The 21,677-nt window shown below is 48.4% G+C and overlaps 1 protein-coding gene across 6 annotated transcripts in view; it reads left to right on the top strand.

Moving 5' to 3' along the window:
• LOC149357661 (uncharacterized) overlaps positions 1–21,677 on the top strand; it is a 130,496-nt gene that overhangs the window by 105,142 nt on the left and 3,677 nt on the right. For 4 of the 6 annotated variants that reach the window (XM_089584818.1, XM_089584817.1, XM_089584816.1 and 1 more), the window contains one exon: positions 15,998–16,128. Coding sequence is in view for 2 of the 6 variants with exons in the window: in XM_089584822.1 (XP_089440948.1) it covers positions 15,998–16,128 (131 nt within the window). In the remaining 4 variants the exon portion in view is untranslated. Of the gene's footprint in view, positions 1–9,079; positions 9,344–11,619; positions 11,695–15,997; positions 16,129–21,677 lie in introns of those variants that run through there. The other 2 variants (XM_089584819.1, XM_089584823.1) reach the window with 1 other exon arrangement.

The following is a 21,677-nucleotide window of genomic DNA, read 5'->3' as shown; positions in this document are numbered from 1 at the left end:
CCTGCATACCCGTCGGGCGGACCTAAAAGATCTTGTCCTCCAGGGCTCCCTGGACTACGATATGATGGCACTCCAGGAGACCCGGACACTTGCACAAACGTCCCGCCTTCCCGGGCACACAGGGTACTCTCGCTGCTACTGCTGCTCCCTCCAGGACTGCAGTGATGCCAAATGCCTGGACAAGGCCCACCCCAGGGAGAGACACCGCACGGCAATCTATGTCCTGGCAGTCGATGACCCTGACCTGGGCCACCTGGAGATCTGCACTGTGCGTGTCCATATGGGCAACACGGACACCACAGTGGCCTCTGTCTACTTCCCTCCCAGTGTGCCTTGGGACCGTTCCTGCCTCACACTCTTCACGCACGTCTCGGTAAGGATGTTCTAATCTGTGCAGCTTTCAACTCTCACCACAGGGATTGGGGCAGCCGAACCACGACCACCAGAGGCAGGAAGCTCCTGGATGCCATCACTGCTGCCAGTCTCAGGGTCCTGCAGCCCAGGGCTCCTACCTTCATCCGACCGAGTCGCTCGTCCATCATCGACCTCGCCTTGCTGTCTGATGCCTGCCACTACTCCTGGGATAGAGCACCGGACTCCCTGGGCTCGGACCACTTCCCCATCTTTTTAAACCCCTCCACCGGAAGGCGTAAGAACGTGAAAGTGTATAAGATCACTAAGTGGCCCTTGTTCAGGGATCTTGCAAACGACATGCCGCATGCAGAGGACTTCCTGATCCTGCTGGGCGAGTGTGCGCAAAGTGCCACCGTGTCCTGCTCTATGCCAGTGCAGGCCCCTGCCGCCGACCTCCGCCTCGTAGGCCTCCGAGCTGCCAGAAGACGAGCCAAGCGGAGGGCGGAGAGCACGTCGCTGCCGGAGGACTGGACGGCCTACAGGCGGATTGAAGCTGTCTGCCGTCGCGAGGCCAACCGCCATGCTCGGGAGGGTTGGCCTGGCGTCTGCCAATCCATCTGCTCGGCCCGACAGTCGTCGACGGCCTGGCGGCTCCAGCGGCCCCATGCTCCATGTCGCAGCCAACTTCCACCCAGTCCATGGTGCTGCCATTGCCTGCGGTGTCTCGCACCAGGCACTTGCGGAGCACCTGGCCGACCACCTCACCAAGGCAGCCCATCCGGGTCCAGGCCCCCCACCGGGACCTCCTTCCTAGTGTCCAGGTCAACGTCCTCCTGTCCTTGCAGGTTCTATTGGCACGACCTCCCTGTGTAGCGACCCGATCATCCCACAGGAGTTCCACAGGGCCCTCCATCGGTCCAAAAAAAAGAGCGCTCATGGGGTGGACGGATTCACATTGCAGATTCTGCGGTACTTGGATGCCCCGGAAAAGGCCTGCCTGCTGACCGTGCTTAACAACATCTGGTCGAGCGGCATCCTTCCGGAGAGCTGGACCACATCCATCGTGGTCCCTATCCTCAAACCCCGCAAGCCCTCCAGGAAGCTGTCCTCCTGCAGACCTGTCTCGTTGACCTCCGCTGCCTGCAAGACCATGGAGTCGGTGGCACTCCAGCGCCTTGCCTTGATCGCTGAGGCCACCAACTTCCCCCCGTGAACGAGACAGGTTTCTGCAGGCACCGCTGCACCGCAGACTCCATCGCGGACTTGATGTCATCCCTCGAGGAAGCGAAGCACCAAGGACACGTCGCCATCCTTGCCCTCCTGGACGCCCAGTCTGCTTTCGACAGTCTGCCCCACGGCACCATCTAGATAGCCTTGGACGAGCTGGGTGTGACAAGTAACCTGCGACGGTTAATAACCTCCTTCCTCTCCAACCGTACTATGCAGGTTCGGGTTGGCCGTACCCTGAGCAGTCCTCGCCCCATCACCACCAGGGATCCTCAGGGTTCAGTCCTCAGCCCTTTCTTCTTCAACCTGGTTATGGCAGGCCTCCCTCGCTCCATCCAGCAGGACCGCCGCCACAGAGTCGTCTGCTCTATGTACGTGAACGATGCCGCACTCTGGGTCTGAGCCCCGAGGAGGCAGATCGCCTCTGCCAGACAGGCCCTCCAACGTGCTCTCAACGGGGTGCAGGAGTTCCTGGCGCTCAAGGGGCTGTCTCTCTCAGCCACGAAATCGGAGGCTTTGTTTTCCCATCCGAGGGGAGCACGAGCCACGGCTCGGATTGCTACCCTCAAGATTGACGGCACTAACCTTCTTTGGAAATCACAGGTGAAGTACCTTGGTCTGACCATCGACCACCGGCTCTCCTGGATTCCTGTTGACAAGGGCCTCCTGTCCCACATAGACCGAGTGGGCCGAGCAGTCCTCTACATCCTCGGCCGAGGCAACTGCTGCACTCCCACCTGAGCCATCCGACTCTTCGCGGCAGCGTCGACATCAGCCATCCTCTACGCCCTCCCCCTAGTCACCCTCTGGAACACCCACCTTAATCGAATGGAACTCTCTCGCAGGAAATGGATCCGCCGTATCCTGGGTGTTCCACTGCGATCGCAGGTCCCGGCCACGCTGGCAGAGGCGGGCGTCTACCCGCTGAACCTCTTCCTTATGACGAGAGGCCTAAATCACACGGACTGGCTCGCCCACGTTCGAGATGGCGGGGCCCTCCGTGCGCGTCTGCAGGCCAATGCCACCTCTAATATAGGGAAGCTCCACGCTCTCTACTTGGAGACACTTGGCCCTCCCCACGGTCTTCCAGTTCTTCCCCCCTCCCAACCCGACCTCCTCTGCAGGTCACCCTGGGCATTCAATTAGTGACGAAGCGTCACTCCCCTGCTGCAGCACTTCGCCAGGCTACTGCAGCCTTCCTGGAAGAATGCAAAGGGAACACCCTCCTCTTTACCGATGGCTCGGTCCTGCCAGCCACAGGGCAGGCAGCAGCTGCTCTGGCAGTGCCCCAACTGCAGCAGACCCGGGCCTGCAGACTATCCTTCCCGGGCAGCTCCACGGCAGCTGAGCTGGCGGGACTCTACCTGGCAGCGGACTTCATCGGACCCATCACACCCCCCCCCCTGTTCTGCCGCTGTCCTGTGCGACTCCCGGCCTACCCTCAACCGCAGGCCCCATATCTCCCGGACATCGACGAGTGTCCTGCGTGCCCAACTGCACGCCCTTGAGGATGCTGGCTACCAGGTGTCGCTTCATTGGGTCCCTGGCCACACCGGCATCCAGGGCAACGAGGACGCCGACTCCCTCTCCAAGGCGGCCCACAACGTTGGGTCGCCGGTGACTACCAAAGTTGCCATGTACGACTTTGCCCGGCACCTATTAAGGCAGGCCGTAAGGACAAAGCATCCTGACAGGCGTATCGCTGCGTGCAGGCCCTTCCACCAGCTCCCAGACAAGATCCCCCGCAGAGAACGTGCCCTCAAGCTGCGACTCCGGATCGGCTGCTCATGGATGCCGACGCGAAAGTTTGTAGTTCGGAGAGCCCCCTCCCCTGCCTGTCCATCGTGCGGGGATGCAGGCACCCTGGGACACCTGCTGGGCGCATGCCCAACTTTTAAACCTGTGCCGTAGCCGTCTCTTTGCAGACTACAGTGCCCTCGGCCTCCCAGCAGACACGGAGGACCAGCTTCTGTTCCCGGCCCGGAACCATCATTCCGCCTGCCGGATTCTGCTGGCCTACCTCAAGGAGACCGGCCTTGACACCTTCCTCTAGCCCCGCGGAGCCAGGACCGTGGAGAACGGCCAGGACAGCTTCCTCGAGGCCTGCCGACAACTGGACCTGCAGCCCTGGACCTGGACACACCTAGACCTTCGGCTCCTCCCAGCCTCATGAAGGTCTAGGAGACCGCCTTCCTCTTGCCCGATGCTTGCACACACCATCCCAGTGCACCGTGGCTCCTCCCCCCAGCCCGGTGCTTGCACACAACCCCTGTGCACCGAGGCTTCCCCTCCGCGAGCTGTTGTTGCGGCGGCGGTTCGATTTCAAGACCCCTCCCCCGTGAGGACGCGGACAGCTCCCGTCGCGGCGGCGACCACCGCCCTCCCTTCCCCTTACCCTACATCCCTCCACCCCTTCCCTTGGCCCCCAAGAGTGATGCCACCAACAGGCCAACATACGTCAGCACCAGTGTCCCTCCCCCAAAATACCACTTAGTAATTCAAGTCAAGTCTGGTCCCCGCATCACGATCCGTGTCCTGCTCTATCTTTTTTACTTCCCCACCCCCATCCCAGTGCAGTGCAGTGAGCGTGACCCTCAGAGGAGACAACAGCAAGCACAGCACGAACAATTCTTTATTTAACAAGAACCACTAATCGGCACTGCGTGCCTGAGTCTCGTCTGAGCAATTTCGCGCCTTCAACTTCGGCGCTGGCTCGCACGGCACTCCGTGGGCCTGTCTCCTCTCACGATCGCCCTCTGCGATTTCGGCGTGTGTAGTGACTTCTTATCCATGCGCGATCGTGTGTGTGCGCCCCGTGTGTGGCATTAGCTGCTCGGGCCCGGGGGTGTAATCAGGCTGCCCGTGTGCGCTGAGGACGGCAGTAACCACGACCGACCCCCACCCAGGACTCCTCTGGATCTCGGGAAGACCCGACCGCTTCCCTACCCTCTACAACGGGCACGTTTCTCACCAACGAGCGCGGGTGCCGCCTTGCTCTGCCCTTGCTGACACCGCCTGCGACTTCCTTCCTGCCGGACTAACCTGCCCAGTGCCCCTCAGCGAGCCCGACCCGCTTCTACTCCCCTATCTTTTCATTCCATTTCCAGCAAAGCCCTGTTGCGGTGACCTATCAGCGGAGGCAATTGCCAGGCTGAGATCTTAATTCACTGTATTTAATGCGGTGTGTTTTGCCGTAATTGTTTTGTAGGATATACATTACGCCTCTCTAAAAGCTGTCGTATTCTTCGTATCGAACCTATAAACGTTGTTTTGTTGTTGTTACCTCTTAGCACGCCTCTGTCTTATTCACTACGTTTGCTTACCGCTGGGCATCGAACGGCCACCCCCTCATTTTCATGACTTGGTGATGACCTCGCGTGATCATCGAACCCGTGACAGCGAGAGTCACTGAACCAACTCGCTACCGTCCTGCAGAGTTGTGCACAAGTGTTGAAGTTATGGGCTTCAAATGCCTAAAAATTACACCGAACGATTATTTGCAACAATGCAAAGTAAACAAATTTTATTAATTCAAAATTTGCAACTGCATAAATATTTTATAACAAAATTTAACATTTGTTTCAAAATTTAGACTGTTGCCAGACGTACGTGCATAACCTTGGTGGCCAGATTTCTGAACGAAAACTATCACTTCCTGCTTTTACTAAAAATGCGAAGTGGCAACATATTATTTGCTGGGACAAAAACAACCACATTTCCGCAGCAATCAAAACAGCGTAAGTTCGAGTCTCATAACACATTGTTGTTGAGCTTTCAGATTTTTACGCAGTGTGGCCAGACGTTTGTGCTCATAATGGCAACTATTTCTATTCGCGGATACGTTTTGTGTTTTATTAATTGAAAATTTGCAGCTGCATAAATATTTTATAACAATACTTAACATTTGTTTCAAATTTTCGACTTTGTTGCCAGACGTACGTGAATAACCTGTGTGGCCAGATTTCTGAACGAAAACTATCACTTCCCGCTTTTACTAAAGAAGCTTAGTGGCAGCTTATTATTTGCTGAGGCAGAACCAACCTCATTTCTGCAGCAAGTAAAACAGTGTGAGTTCCAGTCTTCCGACAAAGACATTGTTGTTGAGCTTTCAAATTTTTGATGCATTGTGGCCAGACGTTTGTGCTCATAATGACAACTATTTCTTTTCGCAGATATGTTTCGTGTTACAGTAAAAAGTATTTTATTTTTCTGTTGTGAGGTAGCAATAATTTATGCCACATCTAGTCTAAATTTAGTGAGTCGTCTGCATCAACGATGTTACAGCGGCGCTTGAGATGCGCTTGAGCATGTATGTATATGCACGCTTGGCCTGTTGTCTGTATCAATGTTCAAGGTGACTCTGATATGAAGTTTTTGCGTTTCAGTTTTGTAGCGGCGCATGCTGCAAGTTTATCATAATTAAAATATGAAAAAAAAATATTGCTTTGGCTTTGTTCATTGCCTCCGCTGAAAATTTCATGACGGTGACACAACCATCTCGCTAACGCAGCCTAAAGGCCCATTCACACTTGCGAGTCGCAAAGGGCACGCGACCAGCAGTCGCTTGCGACCAAGCAGCAGCTCGACAACACCGTTGTTCACACTTGCAAGCGCGACCAGCGGGTCGCTTTCTCGTTAGATTCTCGTTTGAAGCGATAACTCTCGGGAATGACGTTGTTCGCGCGCTTTCGAGACTTTCGTCTGTTTTGGCCGCGCCTCCTGTACTCGCGCTCGGTCGTCTGAACTGCTATTCGCAATGTACTACAACGACCCGAGCGAAGATTAGGTTGTCGTGACGCTTTTGATGTGCACCGCGGTCGTACAAGCGTCATGATGAGAGAGGCGCGCTTCTCTGCAGGGCCGGCCCACCAGCCTGCAGTATGCCGGCCGCCGGCGTCAGAAAAACGCGCCAATAATGCTTGTTCGCGTTCATACCAAGCCCTTGGGTACAGGAATGTAAAAAATGAATCATTTTTGAAGATCGCTGGCCACTACCGAGCTGGTGGTAGAAGTGATAACTGCGACACAAGCAAATTTCTTCCCATAGCCGCTTTGCTGCTGCTGCTGCTCCATGCAGCTCGACTGCTGTTTGCTAGCCCCGCTGCTGAAGGCGTCGCGGAAGTCGAGCATGTCTGGATATTATTATGACACGAGGTCCACAATAAAGCGGTGACGAAAGCAGCATCTTAATTACTAGCGCTGGCCAGGATCCGAAGCGCCCTCAGCCGCGATATCGATATGAAACCGGCTAGGCTTAGCGACGACTAGGGCAGCCAGCTGGGAGCAGCGCAGGTCGTAGCCCGGCGCGCCCGCGAGCGGTGTCGTTGCCGGAAGCTTGGCTCGCTCGCTGATTGGTTCAGCGGTTTGCGACTCGCAGTCGCGAGGCTGAAAAATCGAGCAGCGAGCGACTGGCCCGCAACTGTCGCTTTTCGACCAGGGCGACCGTTTGCGACTGTCGCTTTTCGACCAAAACAGTCGCGCGACCTCTGCGACTCGCAAGTGTGAACGAGCCTTAAGGCCCAATACAGCATTGAGCGTGTTTGAACAGGAACGCCTAGAAAGGGCTGCGGGCGTGCACCTCTGCCTCGCGCATTCGCTGTAATTTCCAGGAGGACCAAGAACCCGAATATTTGTCAGTCGACGTGGCGTTCTACCCCCCGACGCCAAGGATTGGGTGGCGAGTTCTGCTACATGAAATCGCGCCACAAGAGTTCCGTCAGTGAGTGAGTTCCCCATGGGGATGTGCTTGTTCGGGCGTCCCCCTCCGTGACCAAGGGGCTAAATTAACTCGCGCGAACTCTGCGACTCCCTACTGTAAACGTGCATTTAATGCCCATTCACACTTGCAAGTAGCAAAGGGCATGCGACCAGCAGTCGCTTGCGATCAGGCTGCAGCTCCACGACAGTGTTCCTCACACCTAAAAAGGTGACCTGCAGCTCGCCTGCTCGTTTGATTCTCACGTGAAATGAGAACTCTTGGGACTGACGTCCTGCGCCCTCGCGCTTCGTCCTGTAAAGGGTTCTGGTCCGTCACGCTCGGTTCACTAAAGTATTCTAGTCCCTCCCTATTAACAGCGTGCTACGACAACCTGAGCGAAGAGGAGTATGTCGTGGTGGTTTTGACGTGCGCCACTGCCATGCAAGCGTAAGGGCGCTCTTCTCGGGACCGGCCTGCCAGCCTGGATGCCGGCGTCAGAAAAATGCACTGGTATTGTTTGTTCGCGTCCATATACTAAGATCTGGGATAGAGTATCGTTAGCCAATATCGAGTTGTTGGTAGAAGCGATAACAGCAAAACAAATTTTCTCCCACAGCCGCTTCTGCTACCCATTGCAGCTCGCCGGGCCTCTGCTAGCTCCGCTCCTGAAGGGGTCGCGGAAACTGAGCATATTTCACTATGGCGCAGGGCTCACAAAACGGTGGCGAGGGAAGCACCTCAGTGCTAGCCAGTTCCGAAGTGCACTCAGCTTTGGCATCGATGTGAAATCGGCTAACCTTAGCGACGACAAGGGTAGCCAGAGAGCAGCGCGCAGTTCGTCGGCCGGCGCGCCCGCGGACGGCGTCGTTGCCGAAAGCTCGGCTCTTTCAATGTTCAACAGATTGCGACTTGCGCTCGCAAGGCTGGAAAATTGAGCAGCTAGCGGCTGGACTGCGACTGGGCCCACGTTTGCAGCACAGGTAAACAACTTTTAGCGCACACATGCTTGGGATACCGGCTTCGTTGCGGCCACCTTAAGGTGATTCTTACGCTCGTCCTCGACGCCATCGTAACCGCTCGTGACGCATTGGCTGAGAACTACAATTCGAGTGCGTGCTAAAACAAACTGCTCGTATTTCTCGGAACAATCTGAACTCGAAAACACAGCTGCTTCTATTGGCTTCCATGTGGGCTCTTCCTCAATTGTGAAAGTACACGCGAACAAGATGCGGCGTGTGCAAGCCGCTGTTGCATATCAGCTAAAGTGTGACGCAACTATCAACGTAGTTTCGTAAAGCAGTTGATATCAAAGTAATCCGCTTGTACGGGTCACAGTTAAGCTCTCAGTTTCATGTAAATCTCCGTCGAGCCTGCCCGTGTCAGTCATAGTAATGCATAGCAGCGGTTCTCAGTCCTACCGCTCACGTCCAACATATTCGTGATATGCACCGGCTTGAGATACGGTGCATTTCTTCGCCCTTTTTGTCGCAGTTAAGGGATTTTAGCTGATAGCAAACGAAATTGCATTCCGTCAACAGCGTCGTCTGCGCCGTCGTCTGCTCCGTCGTCTGCTAGGACATCCGGGGCACCGTGGGTGATGGAATCACAGGACCGCAGCTTCTACAAACGTCATGTCAACAAAAGTATTTAAAAACGCTTTGGTGTTCGTAATCAATAAAAATAAATGTAACAAAATTAAAAATGTTTTTGTTTTGAACACAATTTAATTATTAGTAGTAAAAAAAGCGCATTTAGGTTGCAGTTTTACAACGACGCAAAAACAAGGGCAAAACCGGCAGCCGCCGGTGCTACATGACAGTGCGTGCGTTGCTTCACGTTTTGTATTATTTGGCCCTTCATGGCATTGTTTGAGTGCTCGTGCGGAGGACATGTGTGAACAACAGAAGCGTGTTTTGGAAGCCAACGACGAGTATTGCGCCCAGTGAACATCGGTGAGTTTGGACGGGTAAAGCCATGAAGAAAGGCAGCGCTAAGACATGTCATCTGGAAAGGCAATGAAGACAACGGCGCGGTTTTACTAAGCCTGGACGAGCAGCATGATCAGTGAGTCCCGCCAACGCTTCTCTACTACTGATCTGTATTCACACGCGTTATTAGTGTGCGACTATATAGGGATGGCAGTGGAGGCAGTCTGCGTGCGCTTGCCTCAGCTATAATGCGTTGCCAGAAAAGAACGGGCGTATAGCCTGCGTGACAAGTGTGGCTTCATAGTCTATGTCTACGTTTAGTACTCAGGTGCCGTGGTAAATAAAAATGCCACCAGAGATCACAACAGAGTTCTGCGGTCGCTTGCTAGCGCTGCGAAAAACTACAGACAATGTTTACTACATTCAACTGGCATGTATTTTTACTGCGTAGAAGACGACAATGAGCGAGGAGTGCCGTGGGTGAGAGCGCTTTTGCTTGGCCAGCTGAGAACAGGCAAGGGAACTGACAACGGGCGATTTCGCTCGCGGCTGGTACCCATCGGATGGATTTCTGCTATTTAGAAGATGATGATGAGCGGCAGTGCTGCTCGATGAAGCACTCGCGCTAGGCGAACTGCGAACAGACGACGGACGATTTTGCTCGGTTTTGGTGCTCATCGGATTAGTGCTTACGTCTTAATATCGCGCGTTGCGTAAATCAGAGAAAATCGAAAAAAAATTATCTCGGCCTTACCGCACGTTTGTTCGGGCTCAAATTTCGCACAGAGGTTGCATTTGGCGGTCAGTTTTGTTTTATACCTCATTTAGGTGGAGTACTTGCCTGATTCGGTCAGAATTATTTCGAAATCCCCATCATCTGCGGCGACGGGGAACCAAAACCGGAAAGCCTCACAGCAGCGGTACCCGTAGCGCCATCTCGTACCAACCGGATAAACCGAGCTGTGCTAAATTGGTGAGCAAATCATCTTTGCTTGGTGCTGTCTGCTGCGAAGCAGCGCAAGACATCACCAAAAATGCGGTCGTACAGCGATCAAGAGAGGGCCATGGCCGTGACATGGATGCGAGTCCAAGTCCTCCTACGCCGCCCTCCCCGGTAGTGGGCTAGTTTCTCTGGTAAGTACGAGATTGCGCCACGGGTACCAGTGCTGCGAAGTTTTTCTGTTTCGGTTTTCCGTCGCCACAGACAATGGGGATTTCCAAATAATTCTGACCGAATCAGGCAAGTACCCCACCTAAATGTGATATAAAACAAAACTGACCGCCAAATGCAACCTTTGTGCGAAATTAGAGCCCGAACAAACGTGCAGTTAGGCCGAGAGAATTTTTTTTCGATTTTCTCGGATTTACGCAGCAGTCGGTATTCGTCATGCAAATTTTTTCGAAGACAGTGATCGCATGTGGAAGGCTGGCGCATATTTACTAGTCATTTGTAAACTTTTTATCTGTGCTTCCCCATTGGAACAGAATTTGGCAACATTGTCAGTTAGGCCGTTCTTGCATCTTCCTGAACTGTAGGCGTCGATGCTTACTCTCCTTCAGGGCACTGATCTGTTGGGGATGCAACTGCACACTTATTTAGGATTTCAAGCTTTTTGCTGTATGCCTCGCTTGTGCAGCCCACTTTCAAGTCGTTCGCAATTGGTGATGGTTTGAAGTCGTTCGCCATTGGTGATGGTTTGTTATTCATTTTCACTTTCTCTTATTTATTCTTGGTTGACTGCCACCAGCTCTGCTTCCGGCAATTCTTCGCGCTCGGAACTGTTCCCAGGCACGGGACCCTACCCACAGACCTCTCTGCACCACACTCACCAGTGTTCTTTAGTATTTTTTTTTCTCTTGCCCCTACTTGCATTTCCACTCGACAAATTGTTTGCTGTTTTTATTTGTGTGCAGACTTGTTAAATGCACTACCAATTTTCGTATCATGCTCAGTTGTGACGTGAGATATCGGGCTCCTTGCTATTGAATGCATGCCTTTTCCATTCTCTCTTCTCATTTGTGCAAGGTAAACTGGTCGACTGGTTGCTACGTTCAATTTAAGAATACATTAGACGGTAGTGCAAGGCACCCCAACGGTAACTAACTAAAGCCTGTGCATGCTATATTCGAATAGTTGGGCTCTTTTCATCATGCATAAAAATAAAGCGGTATTCCAGCCAGCTCATCATTCAATGTGGTTATGACAGTCATGTAAATGTAATCAGAGAATGTATATGGGTGTTTCACATACAATCTCCTTATTTATTTTGTCATGGGCCACCTCATTGCTTTTTGTGTTTCTATATTAATACCTTATTTTAGTTTCTGAAGCAGTCGACAGTTTGTTTTGTTGTCATTCATGACATTTTCACTGGCACTGACAGCTGTTGGTCGGGATGTATTTATCTGCAGTTGCCAGTTGCCAGCATCTGCTGGGCCATGCGTGCTTCCTGCCTTCGGCTGTGCCATCCCTCCAAGCCATTCATGGTAATTATCTTTTTCAGTGACGCATACCTTACCTGCCTGTTTAGAAAAATATTTTCAACAGAGGCTCACTGCTGTGTTTAAAAATGCATGCAGAACTCTACATGCACTTTACAGCAGTACCTCAGCTTATAATTACATGAACTGCAAATTTGTACGAAATATAGCCACTCATGTAGCTCTTAACACTGCGCTGTTATTATAAAGGAGTTGAGCCTGCTTCAGGTGCAGTGACTATTCCATAACACCTGTTGCCTGTTATGCATGTGTGTCCTCTAAAAGGGCCAAAATGTTCGTTTATCTTTTTAAAAACATTGTGCTGTACAATAATACTTTAATGGTATTTCTTGCTTGTACACTGAAATGTCAGTCAGTAAAGCAACATTGCATGATGGCACCAAATCCTGTGTGGCATAGCATCCTTGCGCAGCGTACTTGGCAAGCTCCTGTCAGCGCAGATGTATATTGCTGGTTTATTGCTGTGGCATGTGGTTATACTGCACAGTTTTTACCTCTGCGTTCTTGAACTCCTTGAAAAACTTAAAATTGGTTTTTAGGAAAGGAAGTGGCAGAGTAACTGTCTCACATCTTGGTAGACACCTGAACCATGGTGCAAGTGAAGGGATAAAGGAGGGAGTTAAAGAAGAAAAGAGTTGCCGTAGCAGAGGACTGCAGAATAATTTTGGACACCTGGGGATCTTTACCCTGCACTGACATCAAACAGCATGCAGTTTAGCCTGTGTTCACTTCGGCCCGTATAAAAAAAAACGAGCAGACCTTCTTAGAACTAAGATTTCATTGCACCAGCTACTTTGTAGTTTTGACTGCAGTGACCTGAAATCAACGGTTGTTTACTTCGCACAACCCACATACCCTGAACAAGATGTGATGATGCTAGACGATGTGACCCTCTCTGCATAGCAGCAGGTTGGTTCAGGAAATGCGAAGAATCATGGAGAACCGCTCAGTTATATTTGATTTCATGTTATTGTAGTACCAGTGATGAATTCTTGTAAATGATTGAGGACATCAATACTCAGTGTGGAAATGAGAGCTAAATCAATACTCAATAATAAGGAAAGAGACCATTTTATGAAATGCAGTAAGGTACTGGAAATCTTAACAGAATACACCTCGGCCAGGTCACGCACAGATATAGAGCACCTGAAGGAAATGGTTGGGAGAATAAGAAAGGGGTTTATTGCATTAGGCATGCACTCAGAAGTTACGAGCAGCGCCTTGAAGTATGTATGCTCAAAAAGAAATTTTAAACTGCTTTGCCTTTGCAAACCTATCGGGCAAAATGGGGTATACTATAAAAGGCTTAAAATTGAGAACAGTGCGATGAACTACTGAGGAAAATCATAGGGTTAATGATAAGAGATTGGGAGACAACTGAGTTGGTTGGCAATAAATGCGAATTAAAATCTGAGCGGGAATCATTAATGGACATATGCAGGACATACATTTTTTAAAGAAGCTGAATATCCTTTTGATAGTGGAGTGGTTACTCACAGCAGGAAATTGTGCTCTTGTTGCCTTCATTTTATGGACATATGCTTTGTGTCTTGCATCTCTTGGCCTACCGTAGGCAGCATATGCTCGTAATGAATTTTTACCTGTCTAATTATGTGGCATAGGGAGAATTGAACTATATAACCTCATCAATGCACACCCTCTCTGAAGTGAACTTTGTCAACCCCGTCAGTCACCACATTGATGCATGTCACACCAAATGGGAGCTGTCATGGTGGCTGAGTGGTTGTGCTTGGCTGCTGGCCCGGAAGAGGCGGGTTCGATTCCAGCCAGTTTCGATTCCAGCTGTACTAGTCTCATTTGAATGGAGATGAAATGCTAGAGGCCCAGGTACCGTGTGATGTCAGCACACCTAAAGAATTTTCCACTCCTCTACAATAGCGCCCTGTATAGCCTGCGCCGCTTTGTGGCATTAAACCCTATAAAACCAAGTAAAGTAATGGATACATCGTTTCCAAAAATTGTTTAAATGTATTATTTTCTAAACATTAACAATTTTCTGCACCTGTTTTCCTTCGTCTTTCCCTCTTATTTCCTTCCTCATGCTGAGTAACAGGTCAGTGATTTTAAGTGCCAGCTAAATATTTTGTTGTTTTCATTAGCAAACTGTCTCTGTCTCTCTCTATTGCTTTGCTTTTTGTATCCGCAGTATAGTATTATGCAGAAATATGTCAAGCTTAGATCCAAGAGATATGACCTGGATTTTAAGTTCTATAGTCAACCACACTGACATTACTTATTACGCTATCGAGACTTTTTTTTTGGCATGTGCTGCCTGGTACAGAACTGATGTGGCCTACAGCGGCAAATATCGTTTGAGTGCATAAATTGAATAGGAAGGCAAATTTCTCATTTGCCTATGTAAATAGATTGCGCAATCATCATATGTTCACAAAGCTCATAAAGTTTTCTATTTCCAAAACAGTCTGTAAAAGGCACTGACTCACTGAAATACACTGCAGTTTTGCCTAATACTGATATTATTTACTGAAGATTGGTTTGAGGGAAAGTCCACTGAGCTCGAATGAGTGCACAGCAGCTTGTCTTTGTCCAAAGTATTTGGAGAATAATGAATTTTGTTACCTGGCAAAGATAAAGCAAGGATGACAGTGTTTTGTAATGTCCACAGGGCATTCTTCCAAAGCCCAGTATGCATGTAATTCCTTTCTTTTCGTGCAACATAAAACATCTTCCCTTTACACTCATGGTTGAAACAAAATGCTGAATACTTCACCACTCTAAAAATGAAGGCCATTGTGCGGCTCTACAAAATATCAGGCTGCAGCAGTTGTTGCGAGGTAAATTCACTAGGTTGTCATCATCATCATCAGCCTGACAACACCCACTGCAGGGTAAAGGCCTCTCCCATGTCTCTCCAATTAACACTGTCCTTTGCCATTTGCAGCCACCGTATCCCCACGAACTTCTTAATCTCATGCGCCCAGCTAACTTTCTGCTGCCCCCTGCTACGTTTGCCTTCCCTTGGAATCCACTCCATTACTCTTAAGGACCACTGGTTATCTCGCCTTTGCATTACATCTCCTGCCCAAGCCCATTTCTTGCTCTTCATTTCGGCTACGATATCAATAACCCACGTTTTTTTCACACCTATTCGTCAGGCTCCGTGCTTTTTTCTCACCTATTCGTCAAGCGACAAGCCACTTGCACGCTCTACAAACCTATTTAAAGTACAATATCCAGCAGTTTTCCCATGAAGAGTGTAGTGCTAAAACAAAAAATAATATAAGTAACAGCTGATGATCTGCTAGAGCAACAGAATTCCAAGAGTTTGAGAAGGGCAGTGGGAGAACTAGCAAGGCGGGATAGCGAAATTCGACAACCAGCGGACAGGGATCCTGCAACTTGTAGAGGACAGGCAAATTGGAGACTTATGGAAGGGGCTGTAGTCTTAAGTGCACCTATCTGCGCTTGTGATGCAGTGTATAGGGCCCTTTGTTTCTTAGTAAAAGTGGTTTCTCCTGATTGTTGCATTCCAGAAAGATTCATCAAGTTTGGGTTAAACCCAATTTTCGCGTCAAATGTGCCTGTAAGAAAGTGTAGATTGATAATGCATGAAGCCAAAGAACCACTTCAGAGTAGTGGATATGTCCCGTATTTCTTCGTAGCTATATTTTTTAAACAGTGCTGGCTATTTTAATTCCTTTTTCATGCGTATTGCTCGTCGAGTTGCATCAAATTTCAGGATAAATTGAAAACTGCAGGTAGATTTCATTACAATAATTAGACCCGTATTTATGAAGCTCTGTTCGAAGAGAGGTCCACATTTTGTGTGCATGCTTTGAATTTGATTATTTTCACACTGCAAAATGGAGGACGGGTCTGCTGTGCGAGTTTTTCGCAATGAAGCGAAAGCAAGTGGTGCGGAATGCTTGTTACTGTGTCACCCTGCCAATATTTCCAGAACCCCTGGGACCACTGAGCTTGTGAGTATCTATGACTCAAAAGCTCGGAGCTGTGATTGCCCATTCTGAGGTTATCTGCATTAACCGGTGCAACAAGCTAACATAGCTAACAAGCATTTGACACCATAGAACTAGATGCAGTCAGGCTGGGACTGTGCAGTATGTCAGTGTTAACGAGGTCATGATAAACGAGGTTTACTCCGCGCAGCTAGTGTGAAATAATAATTCTTCTTATGGAAAATATTTTTTGTAGTCTTTGTAGATGGAAATTATTGTTTTTTCTTAGTCATTGTAGCAATGCAAGCATATCAAATCTGATATCTCTCGCTCATCCCTCTATGTTTCAGTTTCAAGGGACCAAGAGTTGCGTGGAAGTCGTGCAAGCCACAAAGTTGCGTGCGACTTGGGCCAGCAACCAGGAGCAGGCTGGGAATTTGCGAATTGCCAGTGGTATTCGCTCAGTCAAGCAGGCTTTACTGTAAGTAAACTGTTTTCGGCATAGCATTTCTTTGGGAAGTATGTATTGAGCTTGAATAGGACAAGCTGTCGGTCTAGTTGGTGCTGATCCTTTGTGGTTGACAGTGCTTAGGAACACAGACAGGCGTCAGAAAGAAAAAATATGAGGGCATAGGTGCTGACTACAAATTTATTCCAGAATCACCGAAACACTGCTTATATAACCAAAACACAGGCGCCAACAAGTGGCAATTTTATGCACTCGTGGCAACAATAAGTGATATGACCAATAGTGGGAAAACAACACAAACTAGAAACAGAAAACCAGAGTATAGAGAAGGTTAAAGGAATTGTTTTAAGCAAGTCATTTTTAAGACCACCAGCACGTGAAACAGTGGAACGGTTTGACCAAAATTTTTATGTGCTACTGGTCCGATAGCACAGAACTTTAAACACTACACGCAAACACAGGTCGAGGGCAGTGAAATAAAAGTAAAATGGCAAGAAAAAACATGCGGTGAAAAGAAAATGGTGATTGGGCAAGCAAACAAGAATTGGGTCTACAAAGGTGAAGTGTGCTAAAAAACTGAAAGAATAAAAGGGGAATAAATGCACATGAGCAACAAAGGTGAAGCCAACAATTAACATGACTAAAGGAGAAAGATGAGCTACTGTAAAAACGAGAGAGATAAAATATCAAAAGATGAAATTCAATGAGTATGAAGGATAAAAGCAAACAAAAACGTGAAAATAGAGGAGTTGGCAGAAAAGTCAGGGCACGCAAGATGTTTATAAAACCAGGGCTGGGTCAAACAGATCCTGAAGAAAGGCAATCTTTTTTTCCGAAGGTGTTCTTGCCCATCATACTGGAGCCTCAAAATCCCGGCGGCTCCCACCATTTCGTCATGTCAGCTTATTCTGGTGCTTTTTTAACACAATGGCACTTTTTCGAACATGGGTGGCATGGCTCTTTTCATTCCCAGTTTTGGCAATGTACTTGCAGATTTAGAAGGACGTGGTTGTAGGCCAGTTGGTAGGACATCATGAGGAGCAAAACCGCAAAACAGGATGGGACAAAGGCAGGCGAAACACAAGGCGGTACTGACAACTGAACATTTGTTGAAGAAATGAGTGCTCATATGGATCAGTTGCGCATGTAATCTGCAAACAATCATTGCAAAAACAACTTAGGGAGGGAAACAGAATGCTAATTCTTTCTGAAAAATGGACACAGAAGGCATGTTAACACACTTATCTGGCTTCGACCTCAGGATGGCAACAGCCTTGAGAATTTGTCTTTCCAACTGGCCCTTTATTCGTCCAATAATCAATGTGCAATTCAGTTTAGGATAGCAGTCTTTACAACTGCGACAGTGAACGGGCAGGCAAGGTTGTCCGGGCCTACCCGAGGAATGCTAATACTCTTGCAAGGGAATGTTTCACCACCTACCACCTTGGCTGGTATAAAATCGACCAAAGCTGGGAGGAATCGTGTACACCACACCCGTTGCACATGGCACGAGGCATTCAAAAAAGTACCGCCAACAGGGGTGTTGTACAAGATTCCTCTCAGCTGTGGCTAGTTTTATATCATCCAAAGTGGTAGATGTTTACACATTTGTTTGCAAGAGCATGCGTGTTCCTTGAGTAGAGCCGGAGGCGTTTGCCTTCCCACTGACTGTCTCATTTGTAGACTGCTATCCCAAACTGAACTGCACACAGATTATTGGATGAAGAAAGGAGCAGTTGGAAAGAGAAATTGTCGAGGCTGTTGCCATCTTGAGGTCGGAGCCAGATAAGTGTGTCAGCACGCCTACTGTGTTCATTTTTCAGGAAAATTAGCGTTTCTGTCTGTGTTTCCCCCGGTTATTTTTGTTTCCTTTTGAGCAGATGATTGTCATATTTGCTCAGCTCCATGGTTGCCATTGAATTTTTTGGTCTCTTTACGATTGTTTGCAGATTACACACGCGACTGGTCTATATAAGCACTGCTGTTCTTCAATAAATTTTCAGTTCTCAGTACGGCCTTGTGTTGTCACCATCCTCTGTGCGATTCAGTTTTGCGGTTTTGCTCTTCACGAGTGGCAGATTCTTGAGGGATGTACCCGATAAATCAATCTTATGCTCCCTTATCCTTTCATTGGTGCCAATGCGGCAAGACAAAGGGATTGAGTAAACGCGCTCTGCGCATGGCGCTAAGGGTTTTCTGTGCCGCGTGGTGCAGCTTCTGTTTTTTTTTTTCATTTAGGATTCCACAACGGCGATAGGTGCTAGGGGATCAGAAAAGACAATGTCTACTCCTGCTTTCTGTCCCATTTTCTTAAGGTTCTGTGAAATGTACCTTTAGAAAATTCGACGGAAAGAGTATAGATGCTTTTTTTTGCCGCCCCCCCACCCCCCATCACCTATCGCACCTCTCTCGGATCGTCAATGAAAAAGAAAAAAGAAACAGGCTGCACCGCGTTGCACAAAAACCCTTAGCGGCATGCGCATGAAGTGTTTGCTCAATCATTTTTTCTTGCTGCAAGGTATACATTGGCATCAATGGAAGGCTAAGAGAGCATTACAAGGATTTATCGGGTACATCTTTTAGGAACCTGCAAGTCCACTGCTGAAAATGGGACCCAAAAAAGCCATGCTGCCCAAAGCTCGAAAAAGCCACTGTGTTAATAGAGCCCCGGAATAAGCTGGCGCAATGCAATGGTGGACGCTGTGGAGATTTTCAGGCTCCGGGGTGAATGTAAAGAACACGCTTGGTTTCACTCGGAGGATTGCCTTTCTTATTAGACGTACTTGATCTAGCCCTGGTTCTACATGTGTGGTATATGCCTTGCCTCTTCCGCCAACTTCCCTCTTTTCGCGTTTTTCCTTGCTTGTTGCCTTCATACTGGTTATTGAATTTCATTTTTTTGATATTCTATCTCTCGGCTTCACTGTATGTCATCTTCCACTTGTCACCGTCTTAACTGTTGGCTTCACCTTTGTGGCTCATGCGCGTTTTTATTCCCCTTTTATCCTTTTAATTTTTAGCATGATTCATCTTCACTTGTTGCTCAATTCTCGTTTGCTTACCCAATCACCATTTTGTTTCTATTGCGTGTTTTTTCTTGCCATTTCTCCATTTTTTTTCACTACTCTTGGTCTGTGTTTGTGCGTAAGGTTTTTTAGTTCCATTTTATCAGACCAGTTCTTAAATATTCTTTTGGTCAAACCTATCCCCTGTTTGACGTGTTGGCAGTCTTTTAAAAATGACTTGCTTATAAATTTTTCTCTCAACTTGTTCTCGTTTTATCCTTTCCTGTGTCCTCTGGTTTTTGCTTCTAGCTTTTGTTGTTTTTCCACTACTACTCATACCACTTCTTGTTACCACGAGTGCATAAATCGGTGCCTGTGGTGTGGGTTTTTATGCAGTATGTCGGCAGTTCTGGAAAAAGTTGAAGTTGCGTGCCTGCACCATTGTCTTTTCTGTTTCTGTCCCTTGTCTGTATGTCTGAGTGCTCTCAACCACAATTGGTGCATTGAGCTGACTGCTCTGCAGCTACCCATGTGTATGCAATGAAGTGGCTTCAAGAATAATGAAGTACACAAAAAATTGATTGCTTAAAATTGCTGGTATATTTTTTAGGAAAGCACTTGGCATTTAAAGGGCTAAGAGTGCTCTGTAAACCTAAAAAAATTGCGCTTCTTGAGGCCTTTCCTCAAATTTCACATCAGCTTGTAGCGTGATGCAAGACATTCAAGTTGTTACCCACAGTTTACTTTTCTGTTGCCCACTTATTGGCTGCCACCTTCTTTGGGAGGCAATGTCATGGGGTTTGGAAGACAATCTGATTTCTGTGCATTGGCCTGAAGTGCTAGCTTTTGGGTGTGGGGAGCAGGTTCACGGTGCCAACTTTTGGCTGTAAATGCAGTTTGGCCATGATTGTTAGTCCTTTTCTGTGATGCAGGGTCATTTATGTAATGCATAATTTGATGATGAAGCAGTCTCAGGGGTTGCGGTGCTCAGCTGTTGACTTCAAAGACACAGGATCGATCTTGGTCGCGGCAGTCGCATTCTGATGGAGACAAAATGCTGGAAGCCTGTGTACTGTGCGATGTCAGTGCACGTGAAAGAACCCCATGTGGCTGAAATTATCAGAGCCCTTCACTATGGCATCCCTCATAGCCTGAGTCACTTGGGACATTAAACCCTATAAACCCAAACCCATTTTGCTACTTCTCAGCTTCGCCGCTGGCCTCTGCAGGCCAGCAAAACCTCCCACAAGTTGGCGAACGGCAGTTTTTTACACCATTCGTGGCAGTTTTTCATGCCGTTCGTAAATGCCTACATAGACGCTACATCATTGGTGGCAAAGGTTGCCAGATGTGCAAGCGTTTCCGGTAGTTTTTCTCTGTTGCTTTCGTCACGCAGCTTGCAAAAGATGTTTTACTAGGCTAATAAACGGTGAGGTTCTTTGTGTTCTTAAGGTGGTGCAGCGGGATAGAACAGACATTTAATAGACATGCCATGCTTTTTTATAGCCAAAGGCAATTTTTCGCCTTATTCTCACCTTCATTTGCCTTTCATGCTTTCTCGAGGGACGGCGGTTGGGAGAAGGTCTCTAGAGCAGCTCCTCGACTGAAGAAATGCCGAGTGGCATTCTTCAATCCTAACTGCCCATCAAATGGAAGAGCAGTTGTTTTCTCCAATCCACAGAGTGGAGACGGAGTGTCGAGTTGAGGCGCAGTTCTGAATTCGGCGGTTAGCCTTTCATAGGCAGCAGAGATGTGCAATAAACTTTATTTGCTGTTAATTTCCCAGATAAACACTAAAACCTCCTCATTCCTCATCAATGCACACACTGTGTAAGGAACTTTGTCACTCCAATCGTCACCACTTTGATGCATGCCATCACTTTGATGATTTATTTATTTAATAAATAAATAAATAGGCAGCAGAGATGCGCAATAAACTTTATTTGCTGTTAATCTCCCAGATAAACACTAAAACCTTCTGATTCCTCATCAATGCACACACTGTGTAAGGAACTTTGTCACTTCATTTGTCACCACTTTGATGCATGCCATCCCAAATTCAGGGCCGTATAATTTTTGAAATTTTGTTGAAATTGGTTGAAAACCTTTGCAATATTCTGCACCTCTCTCCTGTTTTTCCCCCAAGTCCCAAACCTACGCAGAGTTCAAGTGGGTTTTTAAACTGCAGCTAAATTTTGTTATTCATTAAAGGGCTTTTCTCTCTGCTGGTTTGCTGGGTGTATCTCAAGTACATTATTATGCACCAGTGTGTGAAGCTTTGTTCCCGTAGCTATTGGCCCGAGGTAGTAATTTTAGCGTGTTGCATTGCGTTCTGAGCCTGGTTGCGTTTTGAACCTCAGAGTTGTGCTGATTCCACGGATAGAATCCAAGATGGCAGCCTCCATTTAAGCAACCTATCCCAGTGGTTACCATGCGAACCGAGGTGGCTACATAATGGAATAAAATAGCAGGTGGCAGTGTAATGTTCGAGCACCACAGTGCGAAACTTGAATACGTCGGTCAGTATATGTATATCTGTCTGGCAGGCATTAAGGT

Source organism: Amblyomma mixtum, chromosome 3 (assembly GCF_055824585.1).
Source record: "Amblyomma mixtum isolate Tamu chromosome 3, ASM5582458v1, whole genome shotgun sequence".
Taxonomy (NCBI): Eukaryota; Metazoa; Arthropoda; class Arachnida; order Ixodida; family Ixodidae; genus Amblyomma; species Amblyomma mixtum.
The sequence above is the reverse complement of the archived record's forward strand: the minus strand, read 5'-3'. Positions and strand labels throughout refer to the sequence as shown.